This window comes from Corvus kubaryi, unplaced genomic scaffold, assembly GCF_017639235.1.
Source record: "Corvus kubaryi isolate FWS band 111438036 unplaced genomic scaffold, C.kubaryi_AGA036_p1.0 37300, whole genome shotgun sequence".
Lineage (NCBI taxonomy): Eukaryota > Metazoa > Chordata > Aves > Passeriformes > Corvidae > Corvus > Corvus kubaryi.
This window is the reverse complement of record NW_024581093.1, coordinates 11,403,861-11,424,736: the sequence shown is the minus strand read 5'-3', so window position 1 is coordinate 11,424,736 and position 20,876 is coordinate 11,403,861. Positions and strand designations below refer to the sequence as shown.

Below are 20,876 nucleotides of genomic sequence, written 5' to 3'. Positions count from 1 at the left end.
AAGCAGCTTTATCATTAGGAGCAGTTAGAGGTTTTGTTTAAAATAGGAAGTATATCTGAGTTTCTGTAAATGAAGGAATTCTAAAGACTTTTGAAAGGATGCAGGAAAACTTCTAGTTTCATAAGTGTTTTCTTTCCAGTGACAGAGTATCCTTGTTCATCTTCCTTGTGATTTCAAAAATTGCTTGTGTTCGTAACAGTGTAATACACTACTAAAGCAGAAAGGATTAGCATGAAACCAAAACTAAGAATGCATTTGTGACCAATTCTCTCTAACGTGTAAATGCCTGAAAGCTCAGCATGCGTTGTTCTCCTGTCAGCATAGGAAACTGGGTGCAGTGTGCTGGGTGTTCTGTCCTGACATGGTAAGGGCAACAGTGCGTGCTCCAGCTTGCCTGTGAGAGCAGCTCTTGGTTATGTGCTTATCCTGGAATCCAGTAGGCAATTAGTAACTGCTGAGAGATCACTGGCATCTAATTTGGAAGTTTGTAGTAAGATCAGAAATGTCCTGCAGCAGCATGTGATTTGAGGGAGAGGGGGAAGGACGCTTGGTAAAATGCAAAACGGTGGGTCGTGAACAAATGTACTGCCTTTGGCATAAGTGGAAAAGCACAGGAAACTTGCTGCAGTACATGGCTGTGTTTTAAGGTTCAGGGTACAGACATCACGCAGAACGCCCCAGTCTCTGTGGCAGAAAATGATGCTTTAGAGCAAACTTGAAAATTTCAGATTTGAGGGTTCACCTTAATTGCAAAACTTTGTAGTCAAGGTAACAATTAAACTTTTTTTTAGAAAATTACCAGTAAACAAATAAAAGCATGCACCCTCTGCAGTTCTTACTGTTGGCTTGAAAAGTACCGAGGAAGTTTTTATTCTTCCCTCTTAGAAGCTACAGTCAGTACTTTTCATGTCTTGGATACATTACCTTCTACAAACCTATGTTCAGCATTAAGGAGGAGAGGTGGATGGGACTGTGATTCCCTTGCTCTCTGTAGTTAGGCAGCAGTGTTGCACACTGCCAGTTTCCATTCTGGAATTGTGCTTTTCCCAGCCCTGAGCTAATGGATTGTAGGAGAGTGTCTAACCCCTCTGTGCCAAAGAAAAGAGAGAAAAGCATGGGAAGATGAACAATGAGAAAGTAGAACTTAAGAAATGCTGTTTTATGAACTCCCTCCAGCCTCTTGTTGAGAAATTATATGGAAAGATATTACTCATAACTTATGTGGAAATACATGATTTGGGATACTGAGCGAAATAACATTTAAGGGAAAGTGTGAATAGGTACAGAAAAATACTGGCTGCTCTCCTCAGAGCGTGTTGGTGTTGTTACTGTGTTGTCTTGTCCTCGGATTGTATCAGTCAGAAAGGGCAGACTTTCAGAATTCTCCTCAGAGTTCAGAAAAACCTTCTCCAGCTTTCTTTTCCCAGACTTTGTAACTGTCTCCTCCCCTCCTTGTGCATTTCTAGCACAAAGCAGTCCTCGCTTGTGTTTTGTTCATGAGTTTTCCCTGCAGCTCTCACAACCTGTCTGTGAGCCTGCCTGTCTTGTGAGTCATCAGATCTCCTTTGATCACATTTCTTCTTGTTTCGTTTATCTCCATGCTTATTTCAATTTAATTTTATACCGATACTATCTCATTATGGGAAGTGGTTTTTTAGCATGCTTGCTATGAATGATGTACTGTAGTAAAAGATTGCAATATAATTTTAAGTACTGGCAGGATTTTTCAGTTGGCTGCCAAAGCAGGAGATGTCTGAAAAGCAGAAATGTCAGCAGTGGCCATTGAAATGTAAATTAAATGCTTAATGTGACCTTTCTGTGAGTGTTTGGGTCTCTTGTTCTTTCTCCCATTCTCAGCCGTGTGCACATCACTGAAGCAACATTAAATCACCTAGGCAAAGCTTATGAAGTAGAAGAAGGGAATGGACACCTAAGGGATCCTTACCTTGAATCCATGAATATCAAAACCTACTTAGTGGTCGATCCAAGGGTATGTATGTGTTTTTTAAACATATATATATTTGTTCAAGTATATACACACATTTTAAGATCATAGGTTTCTGTGGTGCATACAGTTTTTCATTCAGGAACAGAATTTAAGTGTGGTGTGAGTCATCTGAGCAGCTTGGATTTGGGAGTTCAGATCTGAAAGGACATCCTGCTTTTTTATGACATGCCTATTACATTGAAGGTAGCAAGAGTTATGCTGAAACCTCTTATGTGACCCACTTAGAGTAAAAACACATACTTAACTATTTGTGTGAAATGTCTCAAAAACCCAGTTCAAAAGGTGAGGATGAAGGAATGAAAGAATACCTGTTCTAACTGGCCACTTCCAGCTAAAACAGTCCCTGTAAAATAGCATCAGACATCTGCCTCACTATCTGAAAAGTAAGATTCACCTTCTTTTCAGGGTGTGAAGTTAGCAACTGTGGGTTGCTCCTTTAGAGCCTGGTAACTACAAACACCTGGAGTATTGCTATTTTGAATTGGCTTGTGGTTGATGAGTAAAATGTTTCAAATGAAAAAGGAATGCACATGAGAAACTTCTTTCCGTCCTGATCTTTACAGGAAGGAACAGCATAGAGCCACTTTTAATTAGCAAGAAATCAATCTCATCTTGGTTACGTTTTTCAGTACTGCAACCCTCCCCCAGCTGCACACAGCACATACTATCAGAATGAGGACCTATGTCCATTAAAATGGTCTCTGCTCCCTTGAAGATACTTGTGAAATGTTAGAGAATTACCAGTTGTCTCGGTTTATTCTGTAGTTTTAGCTTCCCTGTAGTTCTTCAAGGGTATTGCTGTACACCCCATCTGTACTGCCTGACTCAGCACCTGTGACACAGGGGTATAATCTAATGTGGAGTCTGTAATTTGTGGGATCTTCTAACCACTGTTTGATACACCCCAGCTCAGGTATTTGGAACCTTTTTCCCCTGCTGTAGTGCTGACTGCAAGGAAACTGTATGTGTTTGTAAGATCCTGTGAGTCCTTGCATCACTGAAAATAAACCTGGAAGTTCGACTGGTGCGGTGTTGCAAGTGAAGGCTCGTAAAGGCAGCTGAAGCAATTCATTGTGTATGCTGTGACTTGTTTTACCTCACATTAATTAACTGAGATAAAGGAATTGAGGTTGGCTGACATGTTGCTGATGTGTTCAGAGTCCTACTAAACAGTGAGATTTTATAGTCTTAAACTACTCAGTACACAGAGCTTCAGTTTTTTTGTAATTTGTCTGAATTTCTGGTTTCTCCATGAGTGTGTTTTCTTTCTGTTAGTCCAAACAATGCCTATCAAACAATCATCTCCCTAAAACTCGAGTTAACGACGGGCTGAAGATGCGCGCGTCCGTGCGGATGACGCGGTACCTGGAGTCCTGGGGAGCAGCCAGGCCCTTCGCCCACCTCAACCACAGGGAGAGCGTCAGCAGCGACTCTTCCAGTTCCCAAGGCAGGCGAAGGAAGGTGAGGCCTCGAGTGGTTAATGGCAACCTGCAATTACAAACTGCTCCTGGTGTCTACGGTGTGAAACTCAAAACCTGATGTGATTTTTGTGGCTGAATGTCGGCTCGTACCCTCGGTGTTCAGTGTGCACACAGAGCTGAGAGGGTATCTGTGCAACATCTCTTTCTGTCTGGACTGAACCATATTCAGACTGTTAATCTCTCTAGCATACTATAAACCATATTATAACTTCAGAGCAAAACTATCTATTTTTCCTATCATTTTTCCATCTTGAGATCCTGCCTGCTACATGGGGCTTTATAAAAAAAAGATAGATGCACTCAATACTTACTTGAAATATATAGAAAATAAATAGGCCCTCCACATGCTCTCCCTGCAACTGGATTTTATCAGTAAAGAATTTTTAAGATCAAGAATTCTCAAGGTTTTTAAGATTTCAAAACACAAGAAAACTAATTTTTCCTTCCATCTGCCCTTCCTGAAAGCTGGAAGTAGGAGATGTGCATGCTTTTAGGTGTGGTTCTGGAGCCTCAGCTGCAGTAAATTTTAATTTACTACATCCATTCAGGTGTGGAAGTGGTTTTCAGTCTGCTTGCCTCTGCTGGTGCTTGCTTAGTTATTTTGGTGTGTAGAGAAAAATGGGAGGGAAGATCTGTTTACTTGTTTTCTATCAATCTTTTTTTTTCAGAAAACACTCACTTCTCATTTGTTAAAGCAGAAAACATTGCTGGAAAGGGTTGATTTTTATAAGCTTTTCTATTTGAGAATGATTCTTGATTTTTTAAAAATTTTTGAATAAAAATGGTTTTGGCAGTTTCTTGATGTTTGTTTTCCATAGTTGTTTGCAATTCAAAGAGTGTGTAACTTATTCTTAATTCCTATTTTATTTAGGAAATACCTTTGTGTTCTACTGGGCGCCAGAGAACTTCTGATAGGTTTGTCAAGTACCTTCTTTTCTTTTTTTTGTGCTCGTGTGCTTCTCTTGCAGTTCAGTGTGCTGTAAGCATGTGATCATTTGGTTGATTAATCACTGTGTGGTAGTCCTGCCTTAGAAAGGTTAAGCTACATCTTTGGCCTTTAGAAGATTTCTCAGCTCATGTTTGTTATTGTTAGCAGACTCTAAAAGGAGCTTCCCCCCTCCTTGTCTTACTGGCCCCTCAGTCATTCAGATTCCATTTTGCTTGCTGGGCTGCAGCAGGGTGGAAGGGAATTGGGAAGGGAGAGCCCTAAAGAGCAGTGGAAAGATTTGGGTTTGGTTAGTGTTATTAATGTTTGCCATTACAATGTGATAAAGAATTGGCACTTACAAGGCTGCCTGTAGCATTGAGTTAAATAAGGAGCTGATTTTCACTTGTGGAACATTCCCTCAGATTGTCAAAATGCTGTCTTGAAAAGTGCATTATTTGAGTAACTAGAGAAATACTTAGTAAAGTACTCATGGGTGTATGTTTTAATCAGTATGGCACATTCTGGTTTGACTTTTCCCTGGAAGCTTGCCCCACTGTGTGCTGAGAAAGTGTGGTCTGTACCCATTACTTGTTTCTGAGTAGCATTTGTCACACAGACTTCATTTCATCCTCAGAAATTCATCTCAGAAGGGAAGGATAGAGGAAGATATTTATGATGAAATGATGTCAACCATTGAAGGCCTCAGTTCAACTAAGTATGCAGTGCTTAAATTTTTTCTTCATCTTTTCTTTGAGATTAACCTGCATTCTCAATTTAGGCCTAGATCTAAAATTTACTTTTGCAAAATGAAGAATTATCAGGATTTTTGTCTTGCCCTTTTTTTGGTCTTTGTTTTTTACTTAGTTTCTTTTTCGATTTAATTTGAATATGAGAGTTACTGCACTATTATAGCAAGCTGGTGATCAGTCTTGCTGTTCAATGTGGTGTGGCACTATGAGTTAGGAAAATCATTGCTTTGTCTCTTATGAGTGTCCCAAAGTAATGAGCTGAAATGCAGTGTAGGATGGGATAGGAAATTAATGATCATGCTTTCTTTATTAAAACAAGAAGTTTCATGAAGTGGGTGTTGTCCTGAACAAAAAAACTATGTATGAAGTCAAAATAGAGTTGCTTTAGTGTCTGGCCCACTGAAGGCAAATGGTCTGTCAGGTGCAGGTAATTCCTTTGGCAGTACATTTGCATTTAAAAGCAGACAAACAGAGAAATGCTGGTGGTTTGGTCTTTTTTTGTTTTGTTTTAATTTAAAATACAATATTTGAATTCCTAATAATGTAAAACACTGAATTTGAGAAGAAAAATTCTTTCATCTAAATTCTAGGAAGGCTGTGCCTCAGGCATTCCTAATAGGAATCTGATATTGTTAAGGGAAAGTTTTTGGAGGCTGTGAGCCCTCTCTAACATCTGCTGTTATACTTTCCTATTTGTAAGCCTTCAGGAAGGTTTGGAGTTACACATTTTTTGTGTTGCTGGCAGATGCTGCTGTCTGTGAGTGTTGTGGATCTGCCTGTCAGATGTATAAAAACATAACCACTGGTTTGTTCTGCTATGAAACATAAAGACCTTGCAGAAGCATCAAATGTGTGTTGAGAGTGGCACTCTCAGCCAATGAGCTGTGGGGTCTCAACTGCAGCGATGATTTTGTGTCTTTGTCCTTGGCTCCTTGTAACCCCTGTCTCTCTCTGGCTGCAGTCCGTGGTGTGGCAAATCAGATGACTTCTGTGGATTCTCACTGATCTTTGCAGAACCTGGTCTTGAAAAAGAGGTTGGTAAGAGCAAAATAATCCTTTTTGGTCTTTGATTTGCCCTTCAGAGCAGCATAAGGCTATGTTTGAAATTTTTCATTCTGAAACTGGATTCTGGAGGTGACTGCACATCCTAAGAGGTTTTTGGTAACTAATGGAAAGCAGATCTCATGAGTCGTTTGAGCCAGTCATTCTTCCATGAGAATGTAAATTCTGAGATTAAATGAGATTGTCTCTAATCTGTGATCAAATTCTTGCCATGAGGGGGTTCGTGGGAGTTTGGCAATTTTTCTATATAAACTACTTCTCTCAAAAGTAAAGAGATTTAAAGAAGAAAAAAAAAAAAGGATTTCTGCATCCATAATAAAAATACTTTGTTTTCTGTGGCTGTTTCATTGTAGATATAATACTGTTTGTTAGGTGCAGTGTACTTTTTCTGTTTGAATAACTGCTGTTTAATTTGCTGCTCTGTGGATTAGTTACTGGTGTGGGTCTGTACATTCACTTTAGGTTTACTTCTGTGTATGTCCTTTTTTGATAAAGATTTTGACCACGGGCATCTGTGGAGAGCTGATTTACATACTGCCTGGATTTCCCTCTAGGTTGGAAATTATCCTTTAGACTGGGCTGTTTTTCTTGAAAGATGTTCAAGTGGGTTTTTTTGGGTTTTTTTTTGGGGGGTGGTGATTTTCTTTTGTTCTCTTTTAGTTCTGGATATATTTTTAATAATACAGTATAAACTTGTATATATGTGTCATCACAAAAATGTAATAAAATTAAGAAAAAACAGCCCTGAAAGTGACCCTGATGCTTTATTCTTTGTCTTTCAGTATCGCACCATTCCTATTCTAAAACTCAAGAGTTACTTTGCCTGTGCCAGTTTTGTGTTCCTCTGTATATTTGTGATCCAGATGTTTATCATGCCAAAGTAAGTGCTGGGTATTTTAATTATTTATAATTCAAGTTAACCAACAGCTAAAGTGAACCTCATGTGCGTGGAACTTTTTGGAGTTCCTGAAGGGTTACATTTCAAGAAACATACATTAATTTACTCCATGATAAAGGAGTGCATTCATGTTGTTGGCATAAGAGCCTAGACATCAGTATGAAAATAAAATAGAAATATTTCTTTATAGTACAGACAGGGAGATGGTCAGTTAAGTGAGAAATATTATTTTATAAGAACAGTTGGCTGTAAGGACATTGAGCAGTAGAAAGATGGGGTTTAGCTGCTTAAACTCTGCTCAGTGATCCTTTTCTGTAGAGCTACAAAGAGCTACTTTGAGCTGCTTCTCACACCTCCGAGAAAGCAGATGATGGATAATTCTGAAGTTTATGGCACGTTTGTTTTTTGTGGCTGTTGCAGTGCAGTTTCCATGTGGTTTATGCACAGGGCAGTGGCTCAGGCCAACAGGAGCAGAATCTCTGAAAGCAGTGATTGTGTAACAGAGCAACCATAACCTGTGTGATGTTGTGGTCATTCAGTGCTATTTGAAGAAAAATCATATTTAAACTTGGTTTGTTTAGTGCTTTCTTCTTCTGTTTAGAACTGCAAAACTGGGAATCTCCTTTGGAGTTGTTGCAGTCATTATTGTGCTCATTTTGTTTGTGTGCTTTGCTGAGAAATGTCTGGTAAGTTTACTTTTAAAAAACACTTCCTGTTTTCAAAAGTGGATGGATATATTTCAGCAACTTGGTCTATCTTTTAGGCTGATGAAATTTTAGTAACTTCAATAGGAGTTACAGGAGCCTTGAACCTCAGTTACCAGAAGATTCCATTGCCTGAAACAGATTTTCATGTCTGAAAATTCTCACAGGAGTTCAGAATTATTTGGGTGCAAGAATAGATGAGTAGGAGGGAGGAGGCGGGGTTGATTTTCTTAAAATGTATTTTTATTTTTATGTTGGTCATTAATAGTAATTTTGGTTGTAAATACTGTTACTTTCTGTACTGGAAACAATATTGAAACAAGTTGGAACAGAAGATCAGTTTTCATAATAATTTATGAAGTGTAGTGAAAATTACAAACAAATGAATAATTTATTGGCAACAATTTCATAGCTGTTAGAATTCCAAACTCACCATTACATCAATTAGGACACTTTGCACTTGTAGTTCCTTTTTCTTTGCATTATTAAACACATGAAATTACTGTTTAAAAATATACAGTGACAGAGAGGGCCCATAGTGATGGAGAGTCCAATGATACAAAGGAAAAAAAAAAATCTTCAATTCAAGAGAACTGCCTGGGGGCAGGGTGGGGAGAGGGAAGAGATTTTAGAGAAGGGATTTTAGAATGTTCCTTGCACTCATCAAACCTGCACTGTGCCAGAGCGAGGGTGAGAGAGAAGTCTGAGGTGCTGCTGAGGACAGGCACCACCACTGCACTGCAGCATCCCAGGGTGGGGATGGAGCTCTCCCAGCAGAGAAACGGTCTCTTACAGAGCCACGTTCAAGCTGTGTGAAGGGGAAAGAAAAAATAGGAGAAAACTGCACTCAGGACATGGGATAAAGATTTATGATTCATTTAATACTATGGTTAGACAGATATATGGATCTTATGTATGTATGGTATTTATATATATATAGATGGATTTTTGCATACATGTCTGTAGAGAGAGAGGTGTGTGTACATGCATTCAGATGTTTTTTCTACATGTGTAGAAACACATGGAGAAAACAGAAAATTCCAAGACTGCAGTTGCATCAGACTTGAGTTTTATGCTAGGAGTGTTTTGGTGCAGTATCACGGAATAATGCTTGCAGTCATTAAAATTATATGCTTTACTGAATGTTCTTCTCTATAGCAGCAATTGGAGGATATGGGGATGGCAAGAATGGGGACTGCCTATGGTTGGTTTTGATTTAGTAATCTGAAAATGTAGTTCCAAATATAACATTTTAGCTCTATAACTAAAAAAATACAAATTTTTTACTGAGTTTTTATTTACTTTTCTCTAGAACTTTCAAACAGGTCATAATTCTGTATTTTTAAAGCAAAATTTAGAAAATTTTAGCACCCAACCCCATTGAAGAAAGGAAGCATTGTCTCTGTTTTCAGTTGGGGAAAGGTGTTAAACATTGACTCTGAATGACAAGATTCAAAGTTCTAAATTAGAATTCCAGTGAAGGCTCTTGACACTCTCCTGTAGCAAAAAGGTCAGCTTTATATTTAGAAATATTTCTTCCCCTGTATCAAACTGTTATCTGTTACTGAAATGAATTAATTTTGTTTACAGAAGTGCTGCTCAGATCAGTGGCCTTTCCTGCGCCATCTGTGTGCTGTCTCAGAAAAGGTGGAAACAATGCCTTTGCTTAGGCTTCCTTTAGCAGTCATCACTATAGCTGCCTTGCTGATTATAGCCATTTTTAATATGGTAAGTAATCACATTAATTGATGAATTTATTGTAACATGCGCAGTTTAAGTAACTTCCTGTATTCTTTTCATGAAGTACCAGTTTTTGCTGCTTTTTCTAATGCTGATTTGCAACGAGTTGATTTCCACAGGGATAGTGCATGATGTCAAGTAAAAGCACCCAGTCTGTAGAACTGAAAGTACATGTAGATAGATTTCAGTTCTAGTTTGCACCACCTTTTCTTGTTTTCAAGATGGCACTTATAAAAACTCCTGATTGTAACCCTCATCACTAAGATGGTGTTCCTTTTTTAATGTGGCTTTAAAGGTTTGGCTGTGGCAGGCAGCACTTCAAGCAGTTCACTGTGGTATTTGCACTCACTAGCAGTAATGTAGATGAGGGAGGGCTCTTTGAAAAGCAAAGGCTTTGAGGATAGTTACTGCTGGAGTAAGATGGAAATGGCATCTGTTTTATAAATTTAGTTTGAATAGTGTATTGCACCTGGGGTATGTACCTTTGAATAACTGTGCTGTGTTTTTTATTTAAACAAGCTCTGTGTGTTAACAGTTCCACCTAACTGATAGTTAACTACTAAAACTGATGTCCTCCTGATCCTTTGTGTTTGTTTGCCTTGCCATTCTTCTGATTCCACAGGGAGTTCATTCTGAAAGCAATACTGCAGAAAATGCTTAATTTTCTTTTGTAGGGTCTTTTTTCCGCTGGCTTAGGTCCTTGAATTGACTCACAGTGCTGTCATGTGAACACCACCAGAGGCAGCTTGAAAGAAAACAGGAACAGCAGCTGTGAAACTGGGGGATGAGACAAAACCACATGTTTGTGCCAGATAGCTGCTAGATTAACACAGCCATAATGTAAAACTTTACCCCCCAATCAGAAAATAAGTAAATTTTAACCTTCTTGCAGCTTGTGTGTGCAGATATGTTTAATACAACTACATGGGATGCCATTGTAGTTCAACATTTATTCAGTAGCACTGAAAAGACAACCAGATCAGCACTCTGTATAATACATGGAGAAAAAACTTAAAATCAGTGACTATCTGCTAGCACGTTTGTATGGTGGTTTTGTTGATGTGTTTTGTTTTGTGGTTTTTTTCCCTCCTCTCCAATAAATCAAGACTACTGAAAAGAACAAACCTGCCAACTTTACTGGATCAAATGACCTGTGTGCTACCACAAATGTGAGTAGAGTACCATCTTAATTTCTAGGATTAAAATGAAATGAGTCTTGGATGGTGGGTATAGAATCATAGAACATCCTGGGTCAGAAGGGACCCACAAAGATCATCAAAGTCCAACTCCTATCATATAGATGGATGGCCGTATTTTGATATATTTTCTTTTTATTTATAAAGTTAGGGGTTTTTTTAATTGTTGAACAAGAAGACTTGCTCATGACACAAGGCAGTTATAAGGGATATTTTCTGTTGTTATATATGGCTTTCCTGTGCATCCTGTAGGGATTTGCAGAAGTCTGGAGTACTCATGTATAAAACTGAAGTTTTGGTTTATTTTGATCTCTCAGCATATTTGAAGGGTATTCTCTAGCATTTCTGTAAACCTAAATTCAGCATAATACACAAAAGCATAATACCCTTATTATTTCTAAGGGTTTCACTTGTTATGTCTTTAATTCCAAAGTAGTATTCTGTTTTGAGTTCATCCAAGTGTTTGGGATGCTCCTTTGCCACCTGGCCATCCCTTTAGATGATGGACATATTTTTGAATGATGTGCAGCAGGTTGTGTGAGGAGTCTTTCATTCATGTGCTTATGACAAATCCTAAGTTACACATATGAAATGCACATTGTATTCATTTGGTAATTTTTTGTTCTTGCATGTTTGTAAATCAGACTTTTGGAAACACAACTCATTCCTGCGTTGAGGAAACAGTAAGTAGTGAGTGCATCTTATTTGAAAGCCAGATCTTTGAATGTCATGTATATTACTGCCAAGTGGCAGGTTCTGTTGCTCTATAAAAAGTAGCTTTTTTAGGTATCTGACAGCAGAAAGTTTCTTTATGATATCAAGATTATTCAGCTGCTGTTGTTGTGCTGAGTAAAGTATGGCTTTGCAGTTTTTTGAAATTTCAGACTTAAAAGTAGGTCTAAAGCTCTAAGGAAAAAACCAGCAGAACAGGGTGATGACAATGTTTGAGTCAGAAAGGTGAGAGCTGTACTTGCAAGTGTCCCAGGAAAGTGTTTTTATAGAGTGAAAGGGCTTAAGTGGCTGACAGACCTCTGTTGGTGTTCTCTACATAGTGGTTCCTTTTTCAGAGGTTTGGCTTGAGGGGAGAGTGTTTGTTTTCTTTTGGAGGTAGACTTAGTGTCTTTAGGATGACAGTATTGGTATCATGTGTTATATATGGGCTCTGATTAGGAATTGCCTCATAAATTGTTCTGGTTTCATTCACTTTAGCAGAAATGTTAACTGTTTAGCCAAGAATCTCACAGTTCTGTGGCAGGTCTGTGTTATTATAGGTGGGAAAACTGTGCTTTGTGCGTAAAGAGAACTGAATTCTTGAGGAGCAGAGTTGCTTGTAGAATAAAGTATGGCAGTTCAGCACCTCACACCTGTGCCCAGGCTGCAGGGAGCAATCCTGTCTACACCCGGTACCGTGTTTGGTGCTGCCAGCTGCATGCTGACCTTGGACACCATGCCTGAACTGGGATTCCCCTGGAAAAGTGCTCAGTAATTCCACAATAGGGATAGTGGCCATAGCTTGATATGCTTTTTAGCATCAAAGTTCTTATGAAGGAGCAGTGTCTAAGGCTGGATAACCAGTCACGGTCTTCACATGTTACTGGGGTGGGAGGTGGGTATGTGGTATCTGCTTAAGGTTACAATGGGAAAGCACAGTCAAAATAGGATTAGAATGCTGGACTTGTTGGTTTAGAGCTGGTTTACTGGACTATGAACTACTTTAGATTAGTCTTGAACTTTAAATAAATAATTGCTTAAATTAATAAACTTCAGGAGATAAATTCTCAATGCTTCAGTTTTTATTTGGCACTGCTTACTTATTTTGATGTTCTTCTGTTTAAATATTTTTGTTTACCCATAACAAATTTTAAAAGTAAACTAAAATCAGTATTAAGTTTATCCTTTTAGTGCCATTAAAAATAAAGCTTTAAGTGACTGTAATTTCTTTGTTTTAAATTGTAGTGACCATGAATCCAGAACATTTGCTGTGGTTTGAACAGCTCTTAGACATAGGTTCTGAATAATGCAAAGACTCTTTAAATTCCTCTTTTACAGTATTATGCTTACTGCTGTATATTGGGGTTCATAGCCTGCTCGGTATTCCTTCAAATGAGCTTCGAACTCAAAGTTCTCCTCCTGTCCATTGCTGTGACTGTCTACCTCATCATTTTTAATACCCTTCAGCACAAAGACTTCTATGGCAACAGTACAAGGTGCACTGTAAAGTTTCTTTTCCTTTAATGTTTCATTTAAGGAGGTGTTAGATGTTTGTGCGCTTACTGGAGTATTAAATATCAAAATCATGTGAGCCAGACATTGCAAACTTTTCTATAAAGTTAACAACCTGGAAATAATATTAGGCCATTTCACCTTCTTTTTTTTCTTTTTCTTTTTAAACAAAGTGTGTGTTCTCTGAAAGCATTCTGTAATGTGGCTTCTGAGATCCCTGGAAGCCTTGGATTACATTAAGGACTAGGAAGTAGAATATTAATGTCATAATAAGGTTGATCTTCTGTTAAGTTATGAAGAAAAGTCTTGCTAAAAGTCTGAGGCACAAGCTGTGCTTGTGAGACCTTGGTAGTCAATAGGATGGTGAACTCTACATGTACTAACCTTACTAAGTGAAGATATTTTGAAAAATAACAGCAATTTACCTGATCTAATTGCAGAAACTGAAAATACTGAAGAGAAATCACATGCAAAGGTTTTATTGTCAATTTTTAAGCCTTTCTCAGATTCCTCAGCGTAGTTTCATAGCTGAAGATTAGAATAAGCTTATTTTGCAGGGGCTGTAACCTGTCAGCACACCTTAAAAAAGCTTGTGTGAACTTAATCATTCATATGATGAGAATTTAGTTTGCATTTGTGAAAATTAATAGATGTGGTAAGACTGATCTTACTATGAAAAATATGTGGTGACTCAGATACAGGTATGATTTTACTGCTGTCTTTGTCTTAGGAATTCAGGTTCTTAATTTGTTATTGTCTTTCCTTTCACAAATAAGAGAGTTTCTTTTCCTACCTCAAGGTTTTGTTGGCTATATTTTTGTAGGGCAGTGTGGGATGGAAACTGAAACTCAGTCTGGTGAAAATTAAGATGGCTCTGTTAAGATAAAGCCATGTTTACTTGAACATCTCACTACAACAGCTGCTGAACAAGGTTTCAGCACCCAGTGTGTCCTGATGTGAAATGAATCATTCCATGTATTGCACTGTCAGATAATCCTTTCTTGTTGTTAGGACAGGACCTGTCCCCAGGCAGTCACTGGTACAAACACACAGTGACACTGTGGTGCAAGTGTGAACAAACATGCTTTTCCCCTCACCTCCTAGCCCAGCTCTCCATTGTGCAGATTTTCTTTAAAGCATACAGATGACTTTGTACTGCTTTCTTATTTTCAGGTTTTTCATCAAAGAGCCAAGGATAATGACTAACTTATATCTGGTTCTGTTTTACATAACCCTAGTTTTACTTGCAAAACAGGTATGTATTTAAAATGTAATCACGTAGTTCCTTTACTTGCAGCAAGTTGATTTAAATAAAATGCAAAAGTTTTGTTCCTGGAAATTGTGCTTCAAATTAGTATATATTTTTATCTTTTTTTAATATTCTGGTCTTGAAGATAACATACTTGTAATTAGTTGCTGGTAATGCAAAAAATTTTTACTGTGAAAGGATGGGAATATTTTTCTAGTTTTCAACAGTGTTTGCATCACAGACATGAGAACTTCCTGGTTCTTCCACTTTTGATCTATCTGTATTTATATATCAGTATTCATTCCAAATCAACATAGCAATTCAAGATAAAAATAATCATCATATTATTAAAGTGTCATTTTGGTAGATACACCTGATGGTGCCAAATGACATTTGGTCTTAGTGGTTGTTTCATATTTTTCTGACCTTTGCTCTCTAAGCACATTTTTCATAACTATATAGACCCAAAAGGCCTTGAAGAAACTATTGCTACTATACTTCTTGAGAAAATTGCCTAATATTTTTCAATGAGTTATTTTATGGATTTATCCTATCTGGTCTCTTTGCAGATTGACTATTACTGTCGACTGGATTGTCTGTGGAAGAATAAGTTTAAAAAAGAGCATGAACAATTTGAAACTATGGAGAATGTTAACAGGCTTTTGCTGGAAAATGTACTTCCAGCACACGTTGCTGCATATTTCATTGGAGAAAAACGAAATGAGGTATGTTGAGTCTCTCCTATGTGAAGGACAGCAAATTGGACTTCTGTGATATATATAATGATGCGAAAAAGAACAGAATGTAAACTTCTGCAATCCTTGCCTCTTATTTGTATTCCAAGACCTTTGTAAACCTGAGAACCTGTTAACCTGATGGCCTCAGAAAAATGCAAACTTTTAGTGTCAGTCACTGAAATCTGTTCTCAGAATTTGGCAAATATTTAAACGAGATTTACTGCTTTCCAAAGCCTGTATTTTACCCGAGGATAGGTCATAGTTTTTAGAGAAATTAGTTGACGAACAGATAATATCTCCCAGAGAGAAGTTCACTGATAATGAGGGTTTTTTTTAAAGAAATCTCATTCTGCCAGCATGTCATCAGAGTGAACAATGCTGTGTCTCAGAAGATTGGCAGCGTCCAAGTAGATGAAAACCTTTAAGATACCTTTAAGGAATCTCAGCTTTTCCTTAGGCAAATCCACTTTGTTAATGTTTCTGATAGAATAAAAGACGTGGCTGACTTCATAGGAAAGCTGTAATTTGTTTACTGGTTACAGACAACTGTCATGAGTGTGAGCACTTGTAGGTGAACGTGGCTGCTGACCATGTGTGGGTTTATTGTTTTCCTTTAGGACTGGTACCATCAATCCTACGACTGTGTCTGTGTCATGTTTGCATCGGTACCAGATTTTAAGGTGTTTTACACTGAATGTGATGTTAATAAAGAAGGCCTGGAATGCCTGCGGCTGTTAAATGAAATCATTGCTGATTTTGATGAGGTAATTAAGCTTCTTTCAAAAATGCACTGGATTACATATTTACTGCAAAATAAATGTTTCACTAGATCTCTGAGCATTAGAGGGGGGAAAACTATTTTTATACTGAATTTATATTCTGACTTAGTCTTGCAGTCTTGAAACATGTATTCCTATCTGGTTGGGATTTCCAAGTACATCATCTAATCCATTAGAAGTATAGTTTTAAAGTCATGAATTTAAAGACTTTATTTCAGTACTTCAGTATCACAGTATTTCTCCTGTGAGTGGGTAGAGTAAAACTGTGAACCTAATTTTCAGTATTTTATCTAATCTTCATGTGAGTGATAGTATTGCTAGAGATGTTTAATGCTTATTGTAGACAGTATAAAATTTCTGGTTAAGTACACTGAAATGTGGTATTAAAGTCTCAAGTTTTTGTTTTCTTTCCATTCGAACAGCTCTTGTTAAAACCTAAATTTAGTGGTGTTGAAAAAATAAAAACAATTGGAAGCACTTACATGGCAGCAGCTGGTCTCAGTGTTACACCAGGCCAGGAGAACAACCAGGTACGTTGGCTCCGAATCTGCCTTCAGTATTCTGTGGTGAAAAGCTGTGTTCAAAGTAACAAAATGTAACCTGATACAAAAAAGTAAATCGTGAAGGGTGGCTTCCTGAAATACGGAAAAAGGTGACAAGAGTGTATTGTCTCCTGCTGAATTCACTATTTATCTCTTAGTTTCATTTTATTTCCAAAGCAGATATTAAGTCTGTAATCCCAGCATACTTGTTACATCTTTCATCTTTGATTCCAGTAGTTTAACATTCCTAGATGCCTAACAGAAGGGCTCTAATAATAGGGGACTCAAAGAATGGGAGCCAAAGGAAAGGCCGTCTCGGAATTGACAGTAGGCTTTTTGTGATACCTGACAACTGGCACAGAAAGAGAATCATGAAGTGCCACATTAGGTCTGAAAGTGTTTGTCACCCAGAAGAATTTCTCTGGCTCATTTTCAGTATAGCAGCTTTGTGTATGACATTAAGATGCATACAATAATACACCCAAAATATGTAAAATTAAAGCTGAAATCCTAAAGGACAAACATTAATTTGTTATAAAATTTAATCATATCACGCTTGTTGCCTCACAGCCATCCCAGCTGAATTTAATGGAGTTTTGAAATTCTGCAGTTCTGGTTACAAGGACGAGTGACCTCATCCTTATAAACACTCCAGGTCCCTGCCAGTACTGCTTTGGAATAGCAGCCTGACACAGCCTTCCATGTTGTAATTTGATCATTACTATGTATTATGACTTGCACAGGATAGGGAAAGGCAGCATGCTCACATTGGGATTATGGTGGAGTATGGAATTGCCCTGATGAGTAAACTGGATGGCATCAACCGACATTCCTTTAACAACTTCCGCCTACGTGTTGGTAAGTACTGCTTGTGGAGAATGTGAACTCCACAGCTCAGACAAGTGAGAAATGAGGTGGGATGATGTAGGTCCAAGTGCTGAACAGCCAAAGGCTGTCTGGTCAGCTTTTCAGACAGGCCAGGCTCCTCCATGGATGGGCTTTTCTCATCACTGGAGGGAGCAGCAGGAACAGTGCAGCTGGATGAACTTGGAGGAAATGAAAGGTACAGATGAAGAGTGAAGTACCCTGTTAGTGGCTGTTGACTAGACAGTATTGTCATTAACAATGCTTATTTCTGTATTAAAAGTAGAAGAGAAAGACTTTTGCTTTGTGCCCTAGACTTCCTATTTTACAATGAGTGAGTCACTTCACATCTCCCGAGCCACAGTATGAATATTTATAGAACAGTACTGATTGCTAAAAAGGTGTTGCAGTTAAGTTTTCGGATGGTTTTTTCACCTGAAGCTACAGCTAACAATGAAGCTGGAAGTCACATCACTTCCTGCCTCAGCAATGACACCTGCTTGTGTTTATGCAGGAATCAATCATGGTCCGGTGATTGCTGGTGTGATTGGTGCCCGGAAGCCTCAGTATGATATTTGGGGCAACACTGTTAATGTTGCAAGCCGAATGGAGAGTACGGGGGAACTTGGCAAGATCCAGGTAAACGTATGAGCCTTGCAGTGTCTAAGGCATTAGTTCTAATTGGTTGTGGAATTTTGCTTTAATGTGAAATTCTTCTGATTATTCACAAGTTTCTAATTCTTTTCACACAAAGGTCACAGAAGAAACAAGCAAAATACTACAGGAGCTGGGATACTCATGTGAATGTAGGGGACTCATCAATGTCAAAGGCAAGGGAGAACTGAGGACTTACTTTGTTTGCACCGAGACAGCCAAGTTCCAAGGCCTCGGACTGAACTGAGGCTACAATGAAGTTAACCAAAATAGACTTAGATCTGCCTCCCTTCTGTGAAGATGTAGAATTTCCCTCCTTATGTGAAGGACTTTATTCTAAAAACATGTATATACTGTTCATATCTCTTCTACATCTCAAGATAATTTTTTTTTGATGAAGAAGAATTCTGAGACGCTCATAGAAGATACACAACCGTCAGTCTGAAAAAGACTACTTTTTCCTGAAGTAATTTGAAGATTTACTTGGAATTGCCATGAAGCATTTTCAGTTACCTGCACTGGGAGTCTTAATAGCTCCGGTGACAACACGTGTGGATGCACTGTAGAACTCATTACCATGTTAGGACATTCCATTGCCTGGTTGACACACACCTGCTTACAGTATTGTGTTTGTCCAGACACGTGCAGTGATACTGCGGGCTCTGCGGATCCTGCTATTAATGCTGAACAGACTTCACAGCAGAAGACAGCTGAATAACGGGAAGAGGAATGTAAGGAAACTCAAGTGTATCATATGATAACTGTGCTGAGCTCTTTTGAGAAAAAACCTGAATTGCACAGTATGGGGTCACTTCACCACCCTCGCCTCCTCCACAGCAGTACCTTGTGTTATGCAGATGTTTTGATGACCAAGAGCTGTTCAGAAGTAACTTTCATCTTGTTCAGCGTGTTTACATTATATTACATGTTCTCCTTTGTATTTCTCTGTAATTAGTATCTGCATGTGCATTTTGTTCAGTCATGCTAAGTCTTAAATTTTTCACTTTAAATTTCAAAAAATACATGTGATGGTGAGGAGCATGGGGGACAGGCTCTGACAGCACCAGCTGTTGCTGATCCCCGCAGGAATTCTGATTCTGTGCTGTGTTCTTGAGGGCACTTAGGGAAGAAAAAATAATCTGTTCTGAATTGCTGGGAAGCTGAAGAACAGAATTACTGAAATAGTATTAGAAACAGTAGCAGATACTGTATAAACAGAACTGTGTCTGTGGTGGGGTTTGGTTTGTTTTTTTTTTTTCTGTTCTTACTTCCACAGTTTGACTAGCCATTGGCTGGTTTCTACGCCTTTCAAAGGCAATGCAATTTTTTGCATAAACTGGTTTTGAAGGTTATGTATGGAAAGGATGTATGGAAAAAATGTATTTATAATGGAAATATTTCAGCAGAGCCCCAATACTGGAAGTATGAGTGGAGCATTCATAACATCATTGTGGACTTGGTGTAGATTAGTTTAGTTTGTAAGGTTTTTAAGCTGTTAGTGGCTTTTGCTAATTTCTACATTGGCATTTTTAACTTATTGCAATCTCTTAATCTGTTTTCTGTTGGTGGAGATGATAGTAGTTTGTAAGGCTAACATCTTGTGCCCAATTATGTCCATTGCTAAGGATGGATTCCCCCTTTCCCATATACCACATGGAGTAGTGCTGAACAGCACAGTGATTAGTGAATGTAACAGCTGTTTGGTTGAGCCTTACTCTTCCACAAACAGAGCAGCATTTCCTAATGCTTCTGGGTTTAGTACCAACCTGTCCTGGACAAGTGTTTAAGCAGTCCTGTGCATCACTGACGCTTTCTAATTACTGTGTAATTTCTATAGAACATGAAGTGACTATGTTTCAAGATAGGAACAAATCTAAATATTGTCCAACTGTGGATTAAAAATTGTGCTTATAGCCTTTGTCAATTTTGTAGATCTAATCTATGTATGTAGTAGGTCCCCAACAGAAAACAGCATGTAAGAAAACCTTAATTTGAGGTCATCTAGTTCACGCATGGGCTCTGCTGCAGAAGGAAGTGTCATTCTTGCTGTCATGTTAGTGCAAGTCAGTGTTGTGGTTGAATAAACCTTCAAATAGCTTTTGCTACCCTTGTATGTTGTGTATTTGTTAGTTACAGGTGCTCAGCAAGCATTTGTTTTGAGATATTTATTGTTTTATAGGACCATGCATGTGTCAAAGGCTCCTTTCAGCAGTCTTTGATGTCATGTTAGGTAAAGTGACCATTAGTCTCAAGAATCTATTTTGCCTATAAATAGAGCTGGCTCTGAAGTGCTCCTGTTCACAGAACTAGTAGACTGTAGATTTAAGTTATCTATGAAAGAACATTTTCTGTCTGTAACAGCATTTTGAAATGCTTTTGTTTACATGATGTTGCCTGTCAGGCTGATAACTTGTTTGGGTGTAACTTCAACTCAACCTCATTTGCAGAAGTGGCAGGAAGAGCTGCAGCTTCCAAAGGGGAAGGAGTTGGGTTTGGTTGCAGGTTTGAAAGGACTGCTCAGTTGGTGTGCTGTGCACAGCCTTCTTGGGGAAGTTAGAAACTGTGTGTAATGAAAAAGAGGATGACTAATTTCTCACCAGAACTGGAACTGTATAATATGAAACCTATATTCAACCACAGAAAAAGTTCAATTTAACAAGCAATTGTACTGAAATAATTGTTTTCAGCAGTCCTTCTGAGAGTGAACTGTGAAACTTAACATTGAGGAAACAATTGTAGTAGAAAAATCTTCCTTGCAACATTATCTTTTTTCTTAAATTGAAAAAATGGCACTGTATCTAACTTGAAGAGCTAATAACATCTGGAACTTAGCAACCTGTTTTAAAGAACAAACTTTTGTTTTTACTATGAAATAAAAAATCTTCTTGAAACATGTCTAGTTTTGCAATTATTTTGATGAAGATACCCATGAAAAAGAGGCAGATTTTTTATAGTGCTGCAGAGTTAATGGGACCATTTTTATTCATAAATACTGAGTTTAGTTTATCTTTTTAAAAAATGTTGCCAGTAGAAAATGCTTAGAGTGACATCTACATGTTCAA

The 20,876-nt window shown here is 38.1% G+C and overlaps 1 protein-coding gene across 5 annotated transcripts in view; it reads left to right on the top strand.

Annotated features, from left to right (window-relative positions):
* ADCY7 (adenylate cyclase 7) overlaps positions 1–20,705 on the top strand; it is a 60,548-nt gene extending 39,843 nt beyond the window's left edge. For 3 of the 5 annotated variants that reach the window (XM_042027526.1, XM_042027527.1, XM_042027528.1), the window contains 18 exons: positions 1,858–1,990; positions 3,284–3,469; positions 4,361–4,404; positions 5,052–5,132; positions 6,128–6,200; positions 7,011–7,108; positions 7,728–7,812; positions 9,421–9,558; positions 10,677–10,739; positions 11,411–11,449; positions 12,816–12,973; positions 14,163–14,244; positions 14,808–14,963; positions 15,593–15,739; positions 16,177–16,284; positions 17,040–17,154; positions 17,675–17,799; positions 17,915–20,705. In XM_042027526.1, the coding sequence (XP_041883460.1) occupies positions 1,858–1,990; positions 3,284–3,469; positions 4,361–4,404; positions 5,052–5,132; positions 6,128–6,200; positions 7,011–7,108; positions 7,728–7,812; positions 9,421–9,558; positions 10,677–10,739; positions 11,411–11,449; positions 12,816–12,973; positions 14,163–14,244; positions 14,808–14,963; positions 15,593–15,739; positions 16,177–16,284; positions 17,040–17,154; positions 17,675–17,799; positions 17,915–18,061 (1,978 nt within the window). In that variant the 3' untranslated portion in view covers positions 18,062–20,705. The remainder of the gene's footprint in view (positions 1–1,857; positions 1,991–3,283; positions 3,470–4,360; positions 4,405–5,051; positions 5,133–6,127; positions 6,201–7,010; positions 7,109–7,727; positions 7,813–9,420; positions 9,559–10,676; positions 10,740–11,410; positions 11,450–12,815; positions 12,974–14,162; positions 14,245–14,807; positions 14,964–15,592; positions 15,740–16,176; positions 16,285–17,039; positions 17,155–17,674; positions 17,800–17,914) is intronic. The other 2 variants (XM_042027531.1, XM_042027530.1) reach the window with 2 other exon arrangements.
* The last annotated feature ends 171 nt before the right edge of the window (positions 20,706–20,876 follow it).